Raw genomic sequence first — 26,906 nt, 5'->3', positions numbered from 1 at the left:
CTACCAAGGATCTCAAATTGAAATCTGAATCTATTTATATTCATTTCTTTTTTTCATGGCTTGGGGGAGGGGGGAGGCGAGGGGTTATTAATTTATTTAAGAGAAACAACGAAATTTCATGTCCCACGGTCCACGGATAAAAAAATATATTTGATTTGCAATAAAAACTACTCTTTCTATGTAAAACAAATATACAAAGTTTTTACTTTTTAATTCGTTCGTTCTTTAAGACAGATAGCTATTTCTTTCATAGTTAAACGGCTCCTCGGGGCTAAAAAATCTGGTTTTAATAATTAAGTTAAAATTAAAACTATAGAAACTATTTTTTGAAGCGAAGCTATTTCTGATTTATTTACATAAAAACTGATTTATTTAAATAAAGCGGAAAGCTGTCTATAATACGATGCGATAAATCTCTATCTTTTCTCTTTTTTACCAGAATCATTTTTAAACTTTTAAATTAAATCTAAAAGCTATCCACCAATATAAAAAGTGTATATAATAAGCAGCCGGTTAGTTTAGGCCGTAAATCCAATAATGCGATATAATTATCCGAAGTTCCTAATCCAAACACAAGTATTAACTGATTTTTTTTTGACATGCAACTCTATAATTAAATTAATCGTTACCAGAATCGTTTTGAAAGTGTTAGTGTCTAATAAAATTAAATCTAAAGACTATCCACCAAAAATGAATATAAAAAGTGTATTATTTTGAGTTTCTATCACATTTATTTTTTACAATATCACGCAAAAGTTATTTTTATAATATTTACAATTCAATTTCAATATAGTTATTTAAGTTTCTATTTACAATACATACAAAACAAATAGTTAAATAATTAGTTAATATTAGATGAATATATGATGGCGATGGTGAACAGGTAATAATAGATGGCGATGGATTATTAATATATATACAGGTAACAGATGGCGATGGTGAACAGGTAACTGATTATGGTATATACAATGATGATGACAAGTTGATTGATGATGGTTAATTATGATAGTGCTGGTGAATGTGAATATTTATCTGGTTCTGTTGGCCAGGATGCTCAGGAACAGGAATAGGGACTCTTACACCATTAATAATATAATTATAATAATTATTATTATTAATGGTGAAACTATTGTTGACCCTATTCCCCACTCCAGGGGGGCCATCGGCGCCCCTAGGGCCCCTGGGACCTTGAGGACCTTGAGGTCCTTGAGGACCTTGAGGACCTTGAGGACCAGGAGCAGGACCAGGAGCAGGACCAGGAGCAGGAGCACCAGGAGCAGGAGCACCAGGGGCAGGCTGGTCAACTGGCGGCGGTGGTACTACACCAGCAGGTCCAACTCCAGGAGCATTAAAAACCTGATCACCAATGATGATCAGGTTTTGCCCTATATTTCCCGCCTGCCGTGGTGCACCACGTACATGGGCGCGCTGGACAGGGGCACGCTGGGGCTGGACAGGGGCACGCTGGACACGGGCACGCTGGACACGGGCAGGCTGGACAGCCGGTTCAAGGGCCGCAACCCCCGCACGTACCATACTCCTGGTTACTGAAGGCATTATTAACAGCAGAATCAGAATCAGATAATAATAATTGATGATAAATATGATGGCGATGGTGAACAGGACGATGGCGATGGTGAACAGGACGATGGCGATGGAATATGATGATAAGAATAAGATGATACTGATAGGGATGACTGTGGAAAACTGTATAAGATGACTGGTGTTGTTGACTTGTTGACCTTGGTCTTGAATGCTTCGTATATTTTATTAAACTAAGTTGTATTTGAACGGAACTCAGATATTTATACTAAATCTCCGCCCCCTTTGGCCTTTTCTTCCGGTCATCATACGACGTATTTGCGATGGTTTTAACGTGGTTTTAAGATTTTAAGTACTTTCCGGTCATACACTTAAAGCTTAAATAAGTCTTTACTATATTTTTGATAACTCTTACTCTTAGTAGAAATTATAATTGTACATACATCCTATATCCGTAAAATTGTGTTTAATACTATTTTAATATAATCTTGAAAAAATAATATTTGATTGAAATAGAAATCATTTAAATTTACTATATTTGATAACTCTTACTCTTAGTAGAAATTATAATTGTACATACATCCTATATCCGTAAAATTGTGTTTAATACTATTTTAATATAATCTTGAAAAAATAATATTTGAAATAGAAATCATTTAAATTTATGAGAAAGAAAAATCTGTAAGAAATCGTTTTTACTTTCCGGTCATACACTGGGATTAATAAGTCTTGTCTTTACTATATTTGATAACTCTTACTCTTAGTAGAAATTATAATTGTACATACATACATCCTATATCCGTAAAATTGTGTTTAAATACTATTTTAATATAATCTTGAAAAAATAATATTTGAAATAGAAATCATTTAAATTTATGAGAAAGAAAAATTTGTAAGAAATCGTTTTTACTTTCCGGTCATACACATATTATAAATGCAGGTGTTAAATTAAAACCTTATAAAAAGAGGGGAGAATTTCATTAGATTGGTTTAGCCTGGTAGTAATGGTTAGTTAGAAGGAGGGGTGGGGGAGGGAGATAAACAACAAGATTTAATTTCTCATGGAAATACATTTTGATTTTTGTCTGTCTATCTTTTATGTTGCTTCAGAAAATAGATATTTATCGCATCGTATTATAGACATATTATAGACATTTTCGTTTTTATTTATGTAAATAAATCAGAAATAGCTTCGCTTCAAAAGTTAGTTTCTATAGTTTTACTTTTAACATATTATAGACATTTTCGTTTTTATTTATGTAAATAAATCAGAAATAGCTTCGCTTCAAAAGTTAGTTTCTATAGTTTTACTTTTAACATATTATAGACATTTTCGTTTTTATTTATGTAAATAAATCAGAAATAGCTTCGCTTCAAAAGTTAGTTTCTATAGTTTTACTTTTAACATATTATAGACATTTTCGTTTTTATTTATGTAAATAAATCAGAAATAGCTTCGCTTCAAAAAATAGGTTCTATAGTACTTTTACTTTTAACATATTATAGACATTTTCCGTGGATTTTAATTTTTAAAATATATCTTCAGTTTTTTTTTCACAAAGCCGTAATTTGTCGATATAAGTCGATTTAATTTTTTTTATTAAAAAAAATAGATATCATTCTAGAAATCTACATACAAAGAAATAAAAACTTGACTTAAGTACTCGTTTTTATGGTAAATAAAAATATCGTCTGTACTTTCCTAGGAGTTTTATGAAGGCTTTTTGACCAATTATACAAAGATATGATGATAGTAACCAAATTTAGATAATCACTTTAATAATTTTAGTTCTTTCTTTTTGTCTGTCTATCTTTTATTAAATACAAATCGTAAAATTCGGAATAACTATATACGGTTTTTTTGGACTTCAGTTGAAAGAAATCGTTTTTAATTTCCGGTCATACGCTTATAATACGATGTGATAATTTGATAAATATCTATTTTTTGAATTAAATTTATCGCCTGGACAGACATACTTACAAAGCTATGTTCATATATATTTAAGATTTTAGATTAGTTTGTTTCCCTTCAGTATTTTTTTTGTTTTGGAGCGAAGCTATTTCATAATTAAGTTTTTTTAAATTTTTATAGACATTTTTCCGTGCATTTTAAATTTGTTTCAATTTTCCCATAATTACTAAAATAAAAGAATAATGTCAGTTGTCTATAATATGATAGGATAAATATCTATTCCAATATGGCTTCTAAATTACATATACGGCACAATGCGATAAATATCTATTTCAAACCGTTGGGTCAGTAATTATATAGAAATAAAAACTTGACTTAAAAGTACTCGTTTTTATGGTAAATAAAATTAACATATCTTCGCTTAATCGCTGTACAATATTTTTTTTTGGGGGGGGGGGGGGGGGCGGGGAGGAAAAATTTATGTCACCTGATTAAGGAAGGGAAACTGGAAGGGTCAACTTAACTGAACTCACATGAGAAATATGAGATCTTCATACAGAACAATAATTTTCTATAATTAGGGTCAGTTTGTCCGTCGACTATTTGTCGACTATTCTGAACTATTTAAGTGTTATTATCCGTTTGTTATACAGTTTCAGAAATCGTTTTAATCTTACAGAACAATAGCTTTTTTATAATTAGGGCTGGTCAATCCGTAAGAAAGCGGATAGCTTTTTTCATTTCTGGTAATGTAGGCATTTGCTTCCTGTATCCGTTTGTCATAAAGTTTCAGTACTAGTTTTTATGGATGTTTTAATCCTTGTTAATATTCCCCAATATACAAGGTATATTGATAAAAGGGTCAACTTAGTCACGTGAACAAGGACAATATACATTTTAACCCCCCCCCCCTTTCATATTCATATTTGACTTGCAACTTTGGATGGAAATATAAATAGGATTTAACTTTCACTGAGGGAATTTAGCAATATTTGGCACCAATTTTAATATTTTGAAGCCGTAAATTAGTTTTTGAAACTAACGATATGACTGAAATTATTATCGATTCAGCGTTTGTTTTTTTTTGGGGGGGGGGAACATTTATGACCGCATAAAGCTAAGGGTCAACTCATGATACAGGAAATATGAGACCTTAGAGAACAAGGACAAAACGTTACAATTTACAAAACTAACTCCAATCCAAATAAAATAAAAATATTTATTTTCATTTTATTTAAGTCAACATAGTTTATTTATTTATTTAGATTATTTATTTCATTAAAGTAAAAAAAGTTATGATTATTGTTTTGTTAGTATGTTAGGTTAAATAATAAATTAGTACATATTACTTGAGTTAGAATGATTAATACATTATTTAATGGTTATTGGTGGTTTATTTTTTAACTTTTCTTTCACTTTATGATATTAGCAAGTTTGATATATGGTTGAGTTGAAATGTAGAAGACAGTAAGCAGGGTGGAGGGTTGGAGAATGTAGGGTGTTGGAACTTTGAAAGGTGGATTATTATAGAGTAGATACGCTGAAAGCCTGAAACAAAAAATCTTAAGTCTTAACAGCTATGTGAGGGAGAGGGGGGGGGGTGGTAATTTATCTATCCTTTACAACCCTCTCACATACTCACACGACAATACAAATACACATAATAAATACTAGGATATGACAATGAAAGAAAAATCGAGATTTTTGGAATAAAGAAAGGGGAGAATAAATTATTTAAAAGTCTTATCTATTATACAAATTTTATATCTAAGTTTTCATATTTATTGAATTGTTTACAAGTAAAACTGATATGGTTCTGATATCGCAAAAACCAATCAACCAATATTATTTTTTTATAATTCATTCTAAAAAAATAAAAAAAACTCATCAATATTTAATTTTTAAAGTTTTCATATTTATTGAATTGTTTAAAAGTAAAACTGATATGGTTCTGAGTTCTGATATCGCAAAAACCAATCAACCAATATTATTTTTTTTATAATTCATTCTATAAAAATAAAAAACTCATCAATATTTAATTTTTAAAAAAAAATTGTATAAAAAGTAAAAAAAAACACTGAGAAAATATTAGGTGTAGAGGTTTCCTGTTCTTTCTAGACAGCCATATTGGCTATTTTTCCAAATTTTGACGGAACGAAAAAATTTATTGGAAAATATCAGTAAATATTAACTTTCAGGATCGTAAAAATTTAGAAAAGATTTTAATATTTATGTTTCATGTCCAAATTCAACCCTTTCCCTAATTATTATAAACGACTTTGGACAGTTCGAAAATAGGGGGAATATTTGAGAAATATTGACCCGTGAGTTTCAAATTTCCATCGTCAAAGATATATTGGATTGATTTCAAGTAGACATATGTCTGATCTATTGAGCCACATATAAATATCTTTTCACCCATAAATAGTAGGAAAATACCAACATTAAATACGAATATAGTGTCTACTCAAGGGTAATCATGTTCATAAATAGCGTAGCAACAAGTAAAGTACAAACAGCAATAATATGGTTTTTATATTTCCAAAAACCAGAGCAGTTCTAACTGTATGCGTGGTGTTTTTTTACCATTATTATAAGCCGCGCAATCTGTTCTTTAAAAAATCATTTTTTGCACACCATTTAGCTAACAAGAAATCAATAACAGTAAAGGATAATTCAGTAAGAGTTGAGATTTTTGTGCAAGTGTAAAATAGGATAAAAAATAGTTTAGAAGTCAAAGCTGCAAATAGTATTTAAAGGTTCATTGTACCTTATTGTTCTGAGAATCTTCACATACAAAAAGGAATAATTTTAAATGATGGACTTGTAATCATACATGAAAATCTTATCATGAAGTAGCTTTGCAACTAAAAAGTATATGACCTAAAACTAAAACATAAATTATTGATACATTGATATCTTAAAGTTTCAATGCTCTAATTCTCAATAGGTATCCTTCATATATTTAATTCATTACTGATATGTATATTAAACTAGTTGTTTCGCCCCTAGCATCTATAGGAGAGCGGTGAAGTAAGTAAGAAAATAGCAGATACCAACCAACCAAAACTGAATAAAAGTCCCCAAGATGTTAAGCCAACGATTAGAAAAATGTTATTATAAAACTTAAATATATGGAACTAGCGCATTATAAAACCTACTGTCTCCTTGTTTACTGCTTATTTTCTTTTAATTCTTATAATTTACTGTATAATATGTATTTACCATGTTATTAATGCGCTACTTGTGGATACTATCGTCTTTATTTAGGTTCAAAGTTTTTTTTTCAAAGGGGACTTTTAATGAATAATAAAACATAGAGAAGAAATAGGGTCAGATGTGTACAAATAAATTTTCTTTGACCTTTTTCTCTAATTGAGATATACAGTGACATTTCACAAGGGTAAAATAAGATGGCCAAATATTCCTGATTTAAAGAGAACATTTGGTTTCAAAACAAGGAAGTAAAAATCTGAAATCGAACTGCTGAACAAACGAACATAAGCACTTGTTGAGTGTCAACATTTAATAAGCTGAATATTAATTTAAGGGTATACACTGCTGCATATTTGCGTAAATACAGGATGGACGTACGGACTTTATGATAACGATTATAGAGTTGCTCCGGTTTCTAAATTGTTACTTGAATCATCATCTAAACTTTGAAATCAACAGGACAATTTTAACATGCTTAAATTAATCTACAATTTGTAATCTGATATTCTTTATTAAAATATATTTAATTTATTGTTTTTTTGTTATAATCTAAAATATTTTTTTCACTATGTTAAAAATATGTTGGCCAATCTAAGAATTTGGAAACATTTGATCAAATATTTAGGCTAACATCTGGACCAATTTATTGGAGGAAACGGTATTAGAAAACTACTATTTTACTAGAAGTTACAAAATATAACATAGGTTCTAGAAGCATGTAGTATGCTATATATAAATTAGCTCTCTGAATGCATAACTTTTGTCTTAAAGACCTAAATGTGTTTTTTATGTTCAATTCAATGCAGTGAAAAAAGAATTTTCTTCATAATTATTAAGTTTTATTTCTCTTTAGTTTAGCTGGATGTTAAATGTTATAAAAGGGCTAGAAAAACATTCTTATAATTTAGACAAAATTTATCCCAAATCATATTTTTCAAAGTTTATGTATGAACACTTTTATTTGAGTCTTAAAGAGTTTTTCTCTCTGACTTGTCAAATATTGAGCCGATAATATTTTTTCTTGTTCTTCTCTTCTTGTATTCAATATTCAATGTCTTAAAGCTTAATGGGCAAATTTTTTAGGAGGTCTAAATATTTAGGTATAATAGAATAACCCTTTTGTTGTCATCCCTCTTTATCCATGAGTCTTCTGCTTGTAACAAAAGATATCTCTAACCACTGAACTGTATAGTTTATACCTTTAACTTTATCTTCTGTGTCTTATGAAATAGTTTATGGCTATTTTGATGAGTTTAAGATCCAATAAAATGTCCTCGTGAAATTATTTCCTTTCCCTTAATTTATTTATTTAGTATTTCGATGGACAAAATTATTTAGGCTTCTTTACCATTCACATTTTGTTTATCAACTTTATTTCAAGTAATGGTTCATTAGAATTTGGGCTTAAACTTTAACTGGTTAATGTTATGGGATCTCATTTTTGTTAGATACGGTTTTCAAATAACTACAAAATCTTTACCTGGAACCGTATTTTCAACAACTGTTAATTGACTGCTGGATAACTGAATATTCCTAAAAATAAACATACATTAATTATCTAAAAAAAAGAAAAGGGTTAATGAGTTCGAGAAAAAAAAACTTGTTTAAGGTTCAGGTAGGAATAGCATGATCCATAAAAAAGACATCAACCCTTGACTGTTAACAAATTAATATAAATCATAACATTTTTCGTTAATAAGGATCACTTTGAATTTAACAAAGCATTTGAAAACAAATTTAAAAGTCAATTTAACTATTTATAAAATAGGATAGTATTTATCAGGCATATTAACTCAATTATAGAAATGTAATAATTGTGTTTTAATTTAAAGTAAAGCTTTTCTATAATTTATTCTATCTGTCTAAATAAATAAAATGTTATTTACTTCCCTATATAAAGATTTTCGGGGCCAGAGCTTCAAATATTATTTGTGAAAGTTGTCCATGCCATACAAGATGTATCTTTTAACTTCCTTTATCCGTCCGTTTGTCTATTAAGCTAAGTAAAATCACTCTTAAGAAAATCTAATAGTAATTAAACTATTACGTTAAAATTAATTATTTTGATAATGAGCTTATCTTTATATGATTGTTGTCATATTTGTTTCATAATTTTACATGGTATTATTACGTCAATGTAATCAATTTAATTGTAACCATTTCTGATTATATCATTAAAGAATAATTAATCAGTATGACAAATGTTTTTATCAGAAACGGAGCCTAAATTATGAGTTGTCTATACGTCTTCAAAATATTCTTTATGAATTAAATATTCTTTATATAACATAATATTTTTTGGGTATAGTCCCTTTCGTGGCAACGCAACTTAAGGGGCGATTCTTCGTATTTTTTCTCCTATTTCTAGCGCCTGCAAGGTCACTTGCCTAACCCTGTGGGGCAAAAAATAACCTAACCTAACCTAAAATAACTATAAAAAGCCATTTTAAAATTACGACGAATCGCCACGAAAGGGACTATTGCCTATTTTTCTTATATCATGTTATAAGAGTAAACAATTTCGCTGAAAATCAGAGCTAAATCCGTTTATTGGCTATCGAGATCTTAAGCATCAGACGGACACACAGACAAGAAGACAGATAGACAGACAGACATAATTCTGCTTTGATATAATTTTTGATGTTTACTAAAATTTGTCAAAAAATCATATTAAGCCATTATATAAATTAGACTTGACATTTTAAAATATCATTAAATTCATTGTCTATTAAATCAACTAAACAAGCTAATTATAAAGTAGATCCGCTACTTCCAAATCTTATCCTGTGCGTCAGAATTTTTTTTATAGAAACATTAAATGTAATAAATATCACGTCCAATCTAGCTCAATACAAATTAAATAATTAAAATATAAGATTAAAAACTAGTTGAAAGGGATAAGTTCTAAAAATATATATATAAGATTGAAGATATGTATAGAAAGGGACAATGATTATGAAATTGTTAATTTCAACAGGACAATCAAATCAAATGCATTATAAATTTGGGATATGATAATTTCAGAGCGGAGCTCTTTACAGTGCTTATAAAAATGATGTCATATTAGAATTGTACATTATTCTTATATTTCGTCATTCGGGATTTTCAGCCAAAAGTTTTAAAATTTACCGCCTATAAAAATATTTGGCTGAAAAATCCCGAATTACGTCATATAGGACTATTATAATAAGACGTCATTTTTTGTAGGCACAATGAAGACCTTTTTTCAGAGCTATTTCAAATTACCGACCCTATAATCGACCACTTTTACGGTTTCCTTTTTTGGTGAGATTTTAATCCAGTCACATAATAAAATCATTACAAACTAATCTAATATTAAAAATGCTGAATGGTATTCGTTCATTTAAAGGGGGTAAATTGCAACAACACTCATAAAAAAGACAAGTGATTTTTCTCAAATAAAGCCATCTTAAATATTTTCAGCCAGGAGCAGGCTGGCCTTTAATTCAAAAACTACTTTATATTTTTCGTCATGCTAGTCCAATCCGTGCATATAAACTTGAGCCCCATTGATATTTTCTCAGTAATTTACATTTAAATAGAAATTTAACATTGAAAAGAGAGAGACAGAGAATAAGTCTAGGGTTAAGGGCAGCTAAATTTGGATTTAATAAAGCTACTCTTTAGATGTCTGAGTGTATGTTTTATCATGGATCTAAAGACAATGGCCTATAAATTGATGTACATCCCCAATAACGATTAACAAAATTACCCCTTCTTTAGATGAAAATTAGTGGTCGAAACGTTAGAACACCAAAGTCCTCTATTATTAAGCCAATGAATTAGAAGACGTTATTATAAAACTTTGGGGACCAGCGTAATAAACAGCCTATTGTCCCCTTACTCTCTTATTCGCTCCTTTAACGGCTTATTTGAAAGAAATTTGAAAAGAATTTTTCATCTGATATAAAGCAAGTAATTAAAGTTATTTTGTAGAAATATGAAACTCATCAATTAAAGCTTTCGTATTAAAACTGGATAAATTAATCAATTTTATTTTCATGTATCTACGTATATACTATACATGTATTAGCTACTATCTATCTATCTACCTATACATATGTCTATCCCTCATATTAATATTTCTATCATAAGAAGTAGTTAGGTTTTTTGTTAAAGCTAAAGACTTCATATATTGCTAGTTAGTTCGTTTTAGTTATGCTTTTCAGGCCAGTGTCATATATATCCTTATGTTGATTTAGGCTATTTTGTTGCCATTAACCCTTAACGGTCGGGGGGGGGGGTGGCGTTGAACGCCCCTCCATCCGGTTTTTTCTATCTCATTTTCTGTGTGTGAAAGATAAAGAACCCAAACTGCGTGACTTTTTAAGTTTGGGTATGACACATAACTGAGAGTTGGAATTTTTTGAATATCTCCATCCTGGCGGGCACAGGATGCCAGCAAACCTGGCAGGGTCATCCAGGTAAAGAGCAAAAATAGTTTTTTGACTTAAAAAAAGCATTTTATCTTACCAAAATACTAAAATACCCTCTAGTAGTACATCCTCATATTAAATACAGGTGTTCAAGTCAATTTCAGGTTCCAGGTATGATCCTGCAGGTCCTGATCCTCCAGGTCTCCAGAAATCTTTAAATGGCTCCTGTGGCCGCAATTTTTGACTTAGAGACTTCAAATTTTAAACTTAAGCTTTTCTTACATGTCTACATAACATATTAAAATTTCATAAAGATCCGCCGCCGTTTTCCTACCGACCGCCGACTGCGGCGGCTGGCAGCTGCCAAGTACAGCTGCGGCCGCTGAAATTTATATTTTGATATTTGAAATATAAAATTTACATAAAGATTAACATTTTCTGCAAAAAAAATTTTATTCTAGCTTCAAAAATAAAAAAATTACAGCCGTTTGAAATTTTTAAGTAAAAAAGGACCTAAAAACAAAGGTTGTTAAATAAAAGGGTGAAGGAAGCGAAAATTGACCTTGACTTACTTATGGTCGGAAATTCATCATAACACAGGGGACTTACACAAAAAATTTTAGCCCTCTAGCTCTAATAGAAACTGAGATAACATGGGGGGGCGTTGAACGCCCCCCCCCCCCCCGACTGATTAAGGTGCGGCAAGGGGCCCGACTGTAAAGGGTTAAGGAAATACTCTAGAGGCTATGGTACCGTACACTAGTTTAGTTCAGATAAAATTATTTATGTATATTGTAACTGTATGAAAAATAATTACAATAATTTATTCATCTGTCTATTAACCCTTACAGATCGGGGGGGGGGGGCTCCAAGAGCCCCCCCCTCTAGTTTTTTCAATCTCATTTTTTTTTGTAGGTAAGATGGAGTGCTGTGACTTCATGACTTTTTAAGTTTAGTAATTATACGTCGGCAAGAGTTGATTTTATTAGGATATCTGGTCTGTGTCGGTCGTGGTGTCCGGTCAAAGTCGGTTGGGTAGCACCAAAATTAGAAAAAAATTCTAAAAAAATCTTAATTTCTACATTATGACTTTTGTGTATAAGGAGAAACCTAAAAATTTTTTGGTGAATACTTAGATATCAATGACCTTCTGAGAAAAAATGTGTTATGACCGTTTGACCGCTCCCTGACCGACTTTATGACCGATTTTTGTCCGGCTTTTACTACAGACATATATCATGAATATCGTGGCTTCTATTACAGCTAGAGTCCTATAAATTTTTTTGGTAAATCCTTGAGCAACATATAACAGATAAAAATATTAATCAGCGCCGCCAACCGCCGTTTTACCGCCGTAACCGCCGAAAATGGCGGTTTCCGTTATTTGCCGTTTTTTGGCGATGACCTAAACAAGTAATTTTTTTGATATGAAAAATAAAAGTTCGTCCTAAAATTTGGTCATCCTAGCTGCAAAATTGGCCGCTCTACAGCTGTTTTAAAATTTAGCGGCTGGCCGCTAAAAAGCGGCTAAGGAGCGGCCTGGCTGCTATGACTAGAAAACGTAATTTTCTCTAAAAATACACATGAACCACCAGAAAAAAATTTTACGTCTTTATCTGTAACAGGAGCCGAGATAGAGGGGGGGGCTCTTGGAGCCCCCCCCCCCGATCTATTAAGGTGGGAATTGGGGCCCGAGCTGTAAGGGTTAATACAGTTATTTAAATACCAGATCATTTTTAAAATTTTAAACTTGTAGATGTTAATGTCCGTAATTTTATAATGAAACATTTTATGTATATCTAATTATCCAATCTATCTGTAAATCTATCTATCTATCTATATATCTATCTATCTATCTATCTATCTATCTATCTATCTATCTATATATCTATCTATCTATCTATCTATCTATCTATCTATCTATCTATCTATCTATCTATCTATCTATCTATCTATCTATCTATCTATCTATATATCTATATATCTATCTATCTATCTATCTATCTATCTATCTATCTATCTATATATCTATCTATCTATCTATCTATCTATCTATCTATCTATCTATCTATCTATCTATCTATCTATCTATCTATCTATCTATCTATCTATCTATCTATCTATCTATCTATCTATCTATCTATCTATCTATCTATCTATCTATCTATCTATCTATCTATCTATCTATCTATCTATCTATCTATCTATCTATCTATCTATCTATCTATCTATATATCTATCTATCTATCTATCTATCTATCTATCTATATATCTATCTATCTATCTATCTATATATCTATCTATCTATCTATATTCCCATACCTAGGTCTCTGTTCAATTCTAAACAGACTGGTTGATGTAATTGTATGATGAATATGTTGACTCAGAGATTCACAAGTAAAGTTTGAATTGTCTATGGTCATCAAGTTGGACCCTGAAAAGAACAAATGTTTTATAACAATGAAAGTTACTCTGTAGGCAGGGATCTAAAGGGAGAAGACACTGGCCGATAAATTTATGTAAATCTCCAATGATGATACACAAAATTACTCCATCTGTAGATTACAATTAATGGTTGAAACGTTCAATCAAAGTATAATAAAAGTCCCCAAAGTTCTTAAGCCAACGAATAAGAAAACTTTATTATAAAACTTTGGGGTCTTGTGTACTAAACAGCCCAATGTCCCCTACCTTCCTGAGTTAAAAGACAATAAAAGTTTAAAAGTTATCAACAAGCATTTTTTGTCATAGAGTAAGTATTTAAAGAGTTAAAAAAGAAGGGAGAAATATGTTACCTAGAGTAATAAAGCTAAGAGTAGAAACAATTGAAGGGAATTTATTTGACTCTGGCGAAAGATAAGTTTCCTAAAAATAATAAGTTTACTTTCAATAGTCATTCAAATGGGAGAAGATTAATATTACATCAATTAGACTATGACAATACAGGGACCTAAAGGGATAAGACAATTTTCCGATAAATTGATGTACATTCCCAATGATGATACACAAATAACTCCTTCTCTACATTTTAATTAGAAGTTGAAGCGTTTAAACACTCAACTTAATGAATCAACCAATCAAAATTTACTCCTATGTTGATAACAAATAAAAAAATGTTATTATAAAACTTTGGGGACTAGTGTAAGAAACAGCATGTCCCCTCTGATGACAATATGCTGTTAAGATTTATATAAAAATTTTGCTTTCCTTTACTAAATACCAATTTTCTTTTTACATTTTCATCGTGTATTTAAATAGCAAGAAATTTAAATCAATTTCACTTAAATTCAATATTTGCAACAAAAATGGCAAAATACGTTGTTTCTTTAGAGTGCTCCCTGTACAGACCCCTTCCCCCCCCCCCCCCCCCTCCACAACAATATTAAGATATAAGATACGAAACGTTTAGGCAGTAGGGGTCAATTTTAACGTCTTTAGATTCGAAAATATTAGAGGTGGGTAGGGGGGGGGGGGGGGGGGTTGTGGAGTTTTTCAGTCATATTTTGCTATTCTAATATATTCAACTCATGTGCAGTTAATATAACCTTGGAAAAGGATATTGATAAAGATTAACAATTTTCAAGAACTTGTTGAAGAGTAAGAAGTGAAAAAATTGGATTTTTGTTTGTTTAAAGACACACTTATTAATGTTGCTTTGTGTGGTAGTTTTCTAGGCAGAATAAATAGATTTGATCGTTATTTTTCCAAAATTATTAGTTCCATTTGAAAAGTAAAAATTTCGTTTCTGTACCCTTCAAGCTAATATTATGTCAACAACCCCAGGTACCTAAAGAGATAAGAGAATGGCCAATAAATGAACCAATCTATTAAAGTTTAAAAATAGTTCACAAAGTATGTAATAAAAATTCCAATGTTCCATGCAACACATAAGGAAAAAGGATAAGAGCATGAATACCCTTCCCCTTTTCATGGTAAAATACTACTTTCCCATCCCTAAATTTTTAAAGAAAATCTAGCAGACGAAACGATAAAACATCAACTGGCTTTTGTATGTCAATCATAAATAATAATGTGAATAAAATGAAAAGCGATATTTAACAAACAGCCGGTAGATGCAAAAATCAGCTGAATTTTATTTACAAAAAAAGTTCCCCACTTTTTAGAAAGGATTAATCTTTTACGCACAAAATTTTTTTAATAAAAATTTGATTATATGTAATTTTTAATTAAAACATTACATATTTATATTTAATAACAAAATTTTATTTTTAATTCAAATATTATATTCTAATTATTAATACTTTACATATTAATTTTGTAATCCTCCCATTTGAAATAGCAATAAAATTTAGCGCGGCAACAGCGCTGATCAGGCCCCTAGGCCCACTGCCTATTTTTGTCTTCTAGTTGCTTCGATTCCTCTCTTTTATTTTTTTCTCTATGATGCAACAACTCAATCTACCCCATCCTAAAATATGACAAATTACAAAATACATATCCTTATCCTAACTTAAATCTCTAAAGAAAATATCTTTATTGGAAGTAAATTTATAAATTTTCCTGTATAGAAAACCCATGCTCCAGGTTGCGTATGGGGATTTGGTTCAGGTACCACACGATTTGGCAGCGGGGGTGACATTCAATCTAGATAAGATAAGATAGATAGATAGATAGATAGATAGATAGATAGATAGATAGATAGATAGATAGATAGATAGATAGATAGATAGATAGATAGATAGATAGATAGATAGATAGATAGATAGATAGATAGATAGATAGATAGATAGATAGATAGATAGATAGATAGATAGATAGATAGATAGATAGATAGATAGATAGATAGATAGATAGATAGATAGATAGATAGATATACGATAATGTTTACATTATTGCTTTCCAAACAAGGAAAACCTCTTACATAATGCCATGTTATCCAGGGATCTGAAGAGATAACACAATGAACGATAAATTGATTTCCATCCATTATGATGATAAACACAATTACTCCTTTGTAGATTAAATTTATAGGTTTAAAAGTTTGAAAACTACTAGTTTAGAATTAACCAATCAAAATCCAAATAAAGTACCCCAAGTTTTAACCAATTGGATAAGATGACAAGGTTATAAAACTTTGGATATTAGTCCAATGTCCTCCTTGATTGCATCGGATAAATAATTTGACATTTTTTTTATAAACATAAATACATAAATATAACATTATGGTATGTTTTGTGTATATATATTAATTATAAGTACTGACCTTTACAGTTTTTGTTTGTCTGCACTTTAAATATTGTACAAATGGATATAATAATGCATATATTCAGACATTCAGCATACAACTTTACAAAAAGAATAGTTATTTATCGTATTATAGACAGCTCTCCACGGATATTAAAACGAAAAATTATAAAAATAAAAATACGTTGTGTTAACCCCGAGGGTAAAATGTAAAACTGGTATTAATTTTATGAATTTTATTTTAATATTTGAGGAAAAATCTCTAATACTATGCTATACATGATTGAGAACCGGTTCTAATCCAGCGGATATTAATTGGTTTCGAAGCTATACTAGAAAAATAATTCTAAACCAGTTTTCTTGAAGATGTTGAAATAACCATTGGAGATGAAGATTGAAGATCAACACTAATGGTCATGGAAAATACAATGTAAATTAAAAATAAAAAACTGTAGAGTAGCTTCGCCATTAAATGAAATTTACCTCACAAATTAATTCTGTAGTTTTGCTTGTTAAAGCTGCTCCAGTAAACCTTAAAAAAAATATTTTATTAAAAACAAATGTTTACAAATATAATGCCATTTATCGCATCTTACTATAGACAGCTTTCCGCGGATATTGAAATGAAACAATTTAAGAAAGAAACTGGTAATACGTTGCAAGATTATTCAGTATGACTGATAACTGTCAATATGCCGATGGATATTAATCGGGTTCAAAGCCATACTGTAATAAAAATTAATCATTATTAGCTTTTGAGGGGGGCATCTTAAATGCTAGAGCCGAAGCCCTTAGATTATTACCTAACATCTAAATTTGTAACAATTCCCAATTGTCCAATAAAGTTTATAGTCACTGGATTTATTTATCCAACACTGTCCCCAACCAGTTTTAATTTATTGATAAAAGTTTACAGTATAACATACAGGGAGGGAGGGGACAATGGGCTGTTTAATGCACTAATCCCCAAAGTATTATACTAACGTTTTCTTATGTGTTAGCCTAACATCTTTCGGGACTTGATTAGTTAATTCATTTAGTTAAGTGTCCAAACGTTTCAACCACTAATTTTAATCTAGTAAAGGGATAATTATGTGTATCACCATTTCGTGATGTAGATTAATTTATTGGCCATAGTCTTATCCCTTTAGATCCCTTGTATAAATAACTTAACTTTTATTTAAGTTTCCCAGCAAAACAACCAAACTTATACAACATAGCATCAAAGTTTCCTTTAAAACCAGGGAAGGAGGGGAGTCGGGGATATTAAACTGATTGATACACGAGTTCCCAAAGTTTTAATGTAACGTTTTCTTATTCCTTAGCTTAACAAATTTGAGGACTTTTATTGAATTTTACATGTTTGTTCAACATTTAAACGTTTTAACTATTAATTGTAATCTACAGATGGAGTAATTTTGTGTATCATGATTTGAGATAGACATCAATTTATCGGACATTATCTTATTCCTTTAGATCCCTGTTATAACTGCAGCTTTTTCAAAACATCTGATAGAAGATTTTGTCTAGTCTTATCGATTAATTGTATAACATGAATTAGAAAAAAATTATTTGCACTTGGCTGATAATTTCTTTACTTTCTCAGAAACTCATTTAGACAAGGATGAAAATATATTCTAAAACAAGAGTGGACAGGCGCATTGAACTGTAAATCATTCAAGTTCCTAATGTTTAAAATTCATTGGCTTTAAAAATTGTCGACTTTAAACATATCTTGATTGGGTGAAATAAACTTGCATTAAAAAAAATTATAATTTTTGAAAAAGGAGTAATTTTGTTGATCATAATTAAGATAATACAGTAATTGAGGATGTGAGCTTTTCTGATAATAATTAGGGAGTTGCTACGCTTTCAAACTATTCCTTGTTGTCACAATAATCCTCATACAAGATTTAAAATCAGTATTACGATGCAGAATAGCTTTACTCTCGTAAGAATCTAACAATACTTTTAAAAATAGAACAGTGACGTGTCATACAGTAAATATGTAGACAAATATGATATAACGCCTGAATTCACGTATAAATTGATTTTAAGAATTATATTCCCTACTCCTATTTTCAGCGAATACATTTTAAACCTAATATTTTAATGTTGTTTTAGGTAAAATATATGCATTTACAGTAGACTATAAAAGTTTTAAAGATTTTTAATCAATATAATAGATTTGAAATCTGCATAAAATTTTAAGGATTTTTTATAAAATTAGTTTTTTATATAATTCTTTATTTAAAGGCGCAAATACGATTTAAGTTAATAAATTTAGACCAATAGGATAGCTGGATTGGAAACTACCTACGCTCTAATTGGTTGAATGATGTACGTCACTTAAGCTTCTCCAATCAGAGCGCAGATAGTTTTCAATCCACCAATCACAGATCTCAAAATTATTTAACTTAATTTGTATTTGCGCCTTTAAATAAAGAATTATATAAAAAACTAATTTTATAAAAAATCCTTAAAATTTTATGCAGATTTCAAATCTATTACAGGGTGCGCCACATATCTAGGGACTTTTTTAAAACGGCCATAGCGTCAAAACTACTTGACCAATCAGGACGTTTGACCCCACTATAAAAAGCTTAGGCAATGACCTTTTAGCACAAAAAAATCTTTGGGCAAAGATGGCTCGTACTCCGAGCTGGCCGCGCCTATGTTCAACAAGGCAGATTCGAAGTGCGCCGGTGGTATAATCTGGATTCTCAACTAGGGCCCACTAAATCGGATCTCAGCCCATCTGTAGATAAGCTAGAGTTATGCAACTTGCTGGGGATACTGTTAGATACATAAGTAAGACACTAGAAAGGACCAGCGCTCTTTATCTAAAATGGCTTGGCTTTAGTACTCCGGCAAAGTGAAACGTGGCAGATTTAGAGATGTCAAAAACGTCAAAAATCGTGTAAAATCGTGAAAATTTCTCGTTTCTCGACGTCAGAGACCCATATGGAACTTAAAACTCATTTTAGACTATGAATTGCACTGACAACCCTAGATGAATCTTTCTGCCATTTCCAAAAAGGTATAGAACGTCATTCTAGCTCAACTGTGGTCCAAATAAGAGCTTCCGTGTCAAAGGGTAGCTTGAAAGTTGGGTGAATTTGGATCCTGCGGTTACTCACATTCCTAAGGAAATGGGGCCTCCCAGCAGCCCGATCCTAATTCAATGGACTTTTGGACCTTGGGCTACTTTGAAGCATGCACCAATAGACGTACCCATACCATAAAGACCTCCCTCATTGCCACTATCAAGGAGAACTTTGCCAGCTTGGACAGTTACATTCTGATCTTGGCCTGCCGGCGGTTGAGGAGGCAGGTAGAGGCGGTGATTGATGCTGGCGGCGATTTTATTCAATGATCTAACAGTCATATACCTAATATGCTCCCCAGTTTTTAAAATTTAATAAAATCTTTAAAATTGACGATTTTATGTTCATTTGTTTACAATTTAGAAAAAGTCCCTAGATATGTGGCGCACCCTGTATATTGATTAAAAATCTTTAAAACTTGTATAGTCTAATTTACAGTCAAAATTTATATGAAATACTAGTATAAAAATCTATTTTAACAATCATGATAACTTCAAAAAGCTAACAACAAGTTTAATTTTTTTAAAGAAGATTCTAACATGCATAAAATTACAATAAAAAATCAGTTTTAAGAAAAGAAATATGTCTTTGATGCTGCTTATTTGATGTTAGGTTAGGTTGGGTATAGGTTAAAAGAGTTCCACAAGAATAGTTTCCCTTAGGGTTAAAGCCGCACAGGAGCAGAAATATAGTTAGGAAAAGCATATTGTATGTATGTGTCCCCCGAATGCAGGGAGGGAGGGAACAGTGGACTGTATATTACACTAGTCCCCAAAGTTTTATTAATATTTTTTAAATAGTTGGCTTAACAACTTTGGAGACTTTTATTAATACTTATGGGTTGGTTCAATTTGTTGAGTGTCTAAACGTTTCAACCACTATTTGTAACATACCGAAGGGATAATTGGGGATGTTCATAAATTTATCCGCCTTATCCCTTTAGATCCCTGCCCCAAAATGTGTCCAAATTGGTCAAGAGCGGACAAACAAAGCTGGATATGTTAATTAATTTCCCTTATTGGCACACAAACAACACTTTCACTCCACCCACTTTTTCATAGCATGGCTTTTATACAATTTACATTCATCTACATGTAAGACTTGACGGTTAGCTATTTTTATAGTCTTTGTTATTATTCAAACACCCTTTATGCATAACAAATATTACAAATGTTTTTTTATTGGGCCGCAATTTTGTTATCAATTTTTAAAAGCGAAGCTTTTACATAATTAGGGTCGGTCCGTCCGTCCGCAACGGTTATCCCCTTGCGTTAATGTAAGCATGTTAGAATTGTATTATCGATTTCAAACTTTGCATGATGATTATTATAAAAATAAGGTACGTTTAAAAGCGTAGGAACCTTCTAATTGTTTATAGAAAATCCGAACGTCCATTTAAAACATGCTGATTTTTAACTTTTTTGGCATTTTTGTATGATACAATTTACTAAAATAATTTGTCCGTCCTTCTGTTTTTAGAGCTTCGCTTTTATGGATGTTGACATTCTTTGCATATGCTATACTCCTTCATACAACTTTATTATTCATAGACTTTTAATAAAATCCCCGAACATGGTTTAATTAATAATGTTTGGCGGGAGTAGGGGGACGTACATAAGTAGTGAATCAATAACTCGACTTACACTTTAAAGTTTTAGGATTTAAAACAATTTGCAAATTGCAAAGCATTCCTTTAAATTATTAACATTCATGCCAAATAGATATCTTCTTTTGGGAATACTGATTCATAAAACAATAAATTACAATACTATAAACGAAGCATTTCTTTATTAAAGTCCTAAAAATGTAAGCATGTCCAATGTCCATTAAACAGTATTATGAATATAACAGTACTGCAACAAATTTACGTACATTTAGTCGAAATTTATACATTTATATTTTGCTTATTCAGTTCTGACACTCTATAAGGGTTCATGATCGTTTGTCCTACTGTTTCAGAGCTTTGCTTTTTATGTATTGTAATATTGTAATTGTAATATTATAATAATATTATATTGTCTTACCTTGGAAGCTTTTGAACAAATCTGGGCTTGGCAAATACTTCCAGATTAATATAATCTTTAACTCCGCCCCCAACTAAGTTCACAGCCTAGATAGATAAATAGTTAATTGGAAGGAAAGATAGCTATGATAGTAAGATAAATAAAAGATAGAAAGAAAAATAATAGATTATTAAGTATGGACAGATTAATATATTTATAGTTATAATAATATTTAACTCCGCCCCCAACAAGTTCACAGCCTATATAGATAAATAGTTAATTGGCAATAAAGATAGAAGTATAGTAGTACTAATAGATAAACGGAAAGCTAAGATAGAAATTGAAATAGAAATAAAAGGAGATACAAAATTAATAAATAATTAAGTATTGCTAAATTTATATGATATTTTACTCCATCTCTTACAAAGTTTACAGCCTATATAAAGATAGATAAATCAAAGGAAAGGTAGCTAAGATAGAATGTTAGATAAAAAGAAAATGTAGACAAATAATATATTAGTGTTGCTAGATTAATATAATCTTTGACTACCAAGTTCACAGCCTAGATATAAAGATAAATTGACAGATAAGATAGAAAGATGATTTATTTTTTTGAAAGCCTATATACACAGATAGCTGGATGTATTGTATTATAAAGAAAGGTAATTGGTGGTAAAGCTAGAATGATTGATAACTAAGACAGAGAGACAAATAAAAAGAAAGATGGATAGAATGATGTTTAGTTATCAAGCATGGGAGTTTCCTATAAGTAAGGCTAAGGAATCCCTAACTTCTAGGCTAAGGAATTTTAAAGAAGTTATTAATATTAATATCCATCTAACAAGGATGAAACTTTATAAGTAACATTCCATGAAGTTATACCTGACATGATAGATTAGCCTGACTGCCCAGGATGCCAGGATCCAAGTTCCAGGTATTGCTGGCCAAACTCTTGATACGAGTATCATTCACGTACCAGATGAAGTTACTGGCTGCTGGCTTACCAACGTCTAACACCTGAATAATTATACATCTAGATATAAGCTGAACTTTATCCCATTTTGTAATAGTTACAAAGTATGGGCCAAAAACTTTATCAAATAACTCTCATTAATTCTATGTTTGCGTGGGACAAACGAAAATAGATTGATTAATTGCAAAACGATGTCTTTGTTTATAAATATCAATATGCTTAGGGATTTTCTCTTCCTTAGGTGGTACTCTCCTCCCAAAAATAGTTATAAACCTATGAGATACTTCTATTTAAGGAAAGACCATATCGGTTCAGCGGTCTCTGAGATCCTTCGGTACACACACAGAGACATACATCCTGTTACTTTTATGTACAATTATACAGAATTTAAGGTATAGTAACTTATTCTTAAAAGTGATTTACTTAATTACCTGGCAGGTTAGATTTGTGTTGAGTTCTTTGTAGAACTGTCTGGACTTGGTCAGTATTTGTGCAGAACCTGGAGGATATAAAACCTCCAGAGGGACGGGCTTCGATCTGACAACGCAATCACAATCAAATATATTAATCTTTCGAGTGTCATTTCTCTTTTTGCAATGGTTTACTTTTGTATTTTAATATACCTATTATTTATTTATCCGCGGATATAAAATATATTTTCACTGAAATAAGAATGTATTTACTTTGACAAATCCAAAAATTGCAACAACAAAAAGTTGCAATTTTCAATTATTTTGAATAAAAATGCACTTGTCATTTATTTCTCTATCTATAAACCAAAGTAGCTTGATGTTTGTCCGTCTGTCCGTCTGAAGCTTAAGATCTCGGTAACCACTAAACCGATCGGATTCTACCCTTCAGGGAATATACCTACTGGTCCTGTGGTGGCTTTAGGCTATTTTCTTGGGGGGTGGGACACCCCCAACCCCACAAAAACAAAAAAATCCCTCCCCCATTTTTTTTGTAGGAGATATCCTTGGTCCTTTTTTTTCTTTTTTTTGTAGGAGATATCCTTGTTCCTTCTTTTTGTAGAGGATTTCCTTGGTCCTTCTTATTTTTTTTACGAATTTCACCTTAACTTTTTTTTATCATCTCTTGGGGCAATGCCCCTAGAGGCTAGGGGCGAAGCCACTAGTAGAATATATTCTGCACATTTTATATTTGGATAAATTTTCTTTCAATTTCTTTTCTCTAATAGAGGCAATTTTAAATGCACTGTACATATCCTATATTCAATCCCTCATTTTTATTGGTTTATATTTATTACTAGCGGTTTCGCCCCTAGCCTCAAGGGGCTTTATTTCTGAAGGTTCAGGGGAGAATTTTAAAAATTTTGTTTACATATTTTTAGATATTTTTTGTATTTTATAACATTTTATTACTCTTTATATCATTTTATAACTCTTTATAACATTTTATAACTCTTTATAACTTTTTATATTGATTTATATTAATTTAAAACCTTTGAAATTTTTCTTTTTTTTATTGTTTTTTAAATTTCTTTGCCATTAGTCTTTTTTGGAACTCGCCCCCACAGGAGAAGGAAGTTTTCACAATCTTTTTGAATTTGATAAAACAAAGTTTAAAAGAAGAAAAGAAATTTAAAAAGAAGAAAAATAATTGAAAATATAAAGAAAATATAAAAAAGTATAAAAAAGTATAAAAAAGTATAAAAAAATATAAAAATGAATAAAAGTATATAGAAATATATAAAAACATAAAAATTAGAAAAAAATATGAAAATTTTTTTTTTGGGGGAGAAATTTTCATTTTTTGGGGGGTTGGGGGTGTCAGCTTAAAACCACCACAGGACCAATAGGTATATACCCTAAAGAGTAGAATCCAATTGGTTCAGTGGTTACCGAGATCTTAAGCTTCAGACGGACGGACGGACAGACATCAAGCTACTTTGTATTATAGATATATATTTTATTTATTTGTCTCATATCTCTAAAATTTAACCTCCCCTACAAAGAAAAGAACCTAATTTCCCAACCTTTTATAATATTAACAACAAAAAAGGTATAAGTAACAGAGTATATTTTCATTTAATTTATCTTTATCATAAGATTTAATAAAAAGATAACATGATTTAAATATAAATTTGATTATTATTCCTAGGACTTTGTCCGACTGTATTGGCTCCCTCACAGGAGTAATTCCCCTCAAACTCCCTAGTTTATCATCATCAATGTAAAAAGTGTTTTAAATGTCTAATATCAACTTATTACCAATTATAGTTTTACAGAAATAATAAAGAAGAGGAAAATGAATTTATAATATTGTATTACCCTTTTTATTCTTACAAGGTTGCTTTTTTGTTTTTGCTTACAAACTTACAAAAAAGGGTTTAGCGGAAAGTGTCATGTGTGACGTCATAAAAATACTTCTAAAAAGGAGGGATGAGAGGAGAAATTGGTTACATACAAAAAGAAGGAAATTCTTATAACGTCACACATGATACTTTATATATCACTTTTAATTATGGACTAGGAATTATGTAAAACTTACTTGTAGTGGCGTGCGTCAGGGGATCACAGGTCTCCTTACCAAAACCTTAGATTAAAAAAAATCTCCAAAGAAACGGACAACGGGGCCTTCAAATAGGGTACAGTGGTGGTCAGAATCCGTTGGAGATTAAATCTTAGCTGCTCCTTCTTGCCAGATATTGCAATTTGAAGTTTTGTGGTAAAAATGCCTAAAATTACAAGAATTCCAAGGATATATGCAAAAGTGAACACCTTAATTCATCAAATAAAAAGGGTGAGTTTAACATTTGAGGAGTTTATATGTCTCTACACATGTAAACTACACAGTCCCTCCCCATGTAGAAAATTTTAATACTTGAAAGAAATTATTTAATGAAAAAGGTACATTGTCCAGTTTACAACTTTAAGCTAGAGGCTGTTACCCTGTAACCAGTAGAGATATTTTCAATCCAAGTTTACATATACCTTAAGTAAATTTTTAAAATACTCTCAACACCCGCCCCCCCCCCCTTCAACCCCCCCTTGCAACCCATAAATTTTAGGGAAAAGGGGTTGGGCAAAGTAATAGTATTATGTTTTACTCAAAACTACTTGAAGTATTGTGAGAAAAAATTATATGTAAGATTCTGAGGCCCAAAGTTTCTGGAAATATTGTTGACTACCCCCCCCCCCCCCTCCTAATGAAATCTAATTAGAAGGCGGTGAAGAGGCAGTTGAGTTCTTTAGATATTATTAAAGAAATATCTAAGCTTTAGTACTTAAACTTTAGTAGGCATCAAAATCTCTTACAAATATTGCTGCACCCAACCCCCTCCCCAATGGAAAATACTCGATAATATCCTTAGAAATTTTTTTTTCAATTTTGAAAATTCAGTACACCCACCCCCCCCCCCCCCCCCCCACCAATAACAAACAACTCTGGTTGCAGCGCTCAGCTCCCTAGCCTGCCTAGCAGCAGCGCTCTGCCCCCTTGCCTGCCTGGCCGCAGCGCTTGGCCCCCTGGCCTGCCTAGCCGCAGCGCTTTGCTTCCAAGCCTATAACCTAACCTAACCTAAATTAGTTGTTTGTTGTGGGGGGGGGGGGGATGGCGGGGGGACTCAAATTATCAAAATTGAAAAGAAAGATTCTAAGAAGAGAATACCAAATACTCTTGTGTTACTTTGAAATCACTGAATTTTAAAAACTTTGGATTTAAGCTTTTTTAGGATACTTGTTACTTATACAAATATTGCTGAATCCCCCCCCCCCTGATCTGTTGGTAATAGTAGCTAGTGGCATAGGTAAATAATATTGTATATTATTTAGAAACCTCTGGAGATATTCAGGGTTAATATTTTAACTTATATAGGCCCATATTTACTTTTATAAATATCTATTCCAACTACAACCCTCCAATCTAATACACTTATTTTGCTGCATAATGTCCTCCAACCTATTGGACTAAAAAAAGAAAAATTGTCAACCCATTGCTCCTTCCCTTAACATTGAATAGGTAATACATATAAAGCAATTTGGAAATCTAAAAGCTTTATTCCAAAGTTTGCTTCTTATTGCTATAGTGGTTCCTGAGTAAAACACAGGTGTTGAGGTTGTAAGGAGGATACCTGGAGGGGGAGGGCAATCAATATTTTAATATTTTTTTTATGGGGGTAGAGGAAATTGAGCAGCAATATAATTTTTCTGGATTGGGTTGGTTCAGGTTGGGGAAAGGTCAGCAATATTTGTTCAAGTATGAAGTAATTATGGACCTACTAAAGTTTAAATCCAAAAGCCCTCTATATCTTAAGTAATCTCAAAGTAAATCACAAGGGTATTGCTGTACTCCCTTCTATTACTTAATTGGAGGAAGGTAGGGGGGGAGATTGTAAAGCAATAGGGAGGGAAAGGGAGGTTGGAGGGAGGTTTCAGCAAAATTTGTAAAAGTTACTTTTAACTTACCAAAGCATATCTCAAGGGTTTGCTTTGCTGCTATAATTCTAGTGGTTTCTTAGTAACACACCATAGTATTGCCCTTTCAACTGCAATTCCCCACCCCCCCCCCCCTTTCTATCTTTACAAAATG

The 26,906-nt window shown here is 31.3% G+C and overlaps 2 protein-coding genes across 2 annotated transcripts in view; both read right to left on the bottom strand.

Annotated features, from left to right (window-relative positions):
- Positions 1 to 26,906, bottom strand: part of LOC145324592 (synaptogenesis protein syg-2-like) — a 164,152-nt gene that overhangs the window by 52,139 nt on the left and 85,107 nt on the right. Inside the window, exons 17-24 of the mRNA XM_080167173.1 lie at positions 22,787 to 22,892; positions 22,265 to 22,399; positions 21,404 to 21,489; positions 16,756 to 16,804; positions 15,591 to 15,672; positions 13,863 to 13,934; positions 13,390 to 13,501; positions 8,151 to 8,203 (exon numbers count right to left, since the gene is read on the bottom strand). Coding sequence (XP_080023299.1) covers positions 8,151 to 8,203; positions 13,390 to 13,501; positions 13,863 to 13,934; positions 15,591 to 15,672; positions 16,756 to 16,804; positions 21,404 to 21,489; positions 22,265 to 22,399; positions 22,787 to 22,892 — 695 coding nt within the window. The remainder of the gene's footprint in view (positions 1 to 8,150; positions 8,204 to 13,389; positions 13,502 to 13,862; positions 13,935 to 15,590; positions 15,673 to 16,755; positions 16,805 to 21,403; positions 21,490 to 22,264; positions 22,400 to 22,786; positions 22,893 to 26,906) is intronic.
- On the bottom strand, positions 44 to 2,294 carry LOC145323887 (uncharacterized). Its single transcript, XM_080166481.1, has one exon. The coding sequence runs from the start codon at positions 1,555 to 1,557 to the stop codon at positions 997 to 999; it is 561 nt and encodes a 186-aa protein (XP_080022607.1). The 5' UTR covers positions 1,558 to 2,294; the 3' UTR covers positions 44 to 996.

Source organism: Acartia tonsa, chromosome 7, assembly GCF_053477335.1.
Source record: "Acartia tonsa isolate MP-2025a chromosome 7, ASM5347733v1, whole genome shotgun sequence".
NCBI classification, from domain to species: domain Eukaryota; kingdom Metazoa; phylum Arthropoda; class Copepoda; order Calanoida; family Acartiidae; genus Acartia; species Acartia tonsa.
The sequence above is the reverse complement of the archived record's forward strand: the minus strand, read 5'-3'. Positions and strand labels throughout refer to the sequence as shown.

What these genes read in the sequence shown, in the direction of transcription:
- LOC145323887 (XM_080166481.1), bottom strand. Translation starts at nt 1,557, where the DNA reads ATGCCTTCAGTAACCAGGAGTATGGTACGTGCGGGGGTTGCGGCCCTT.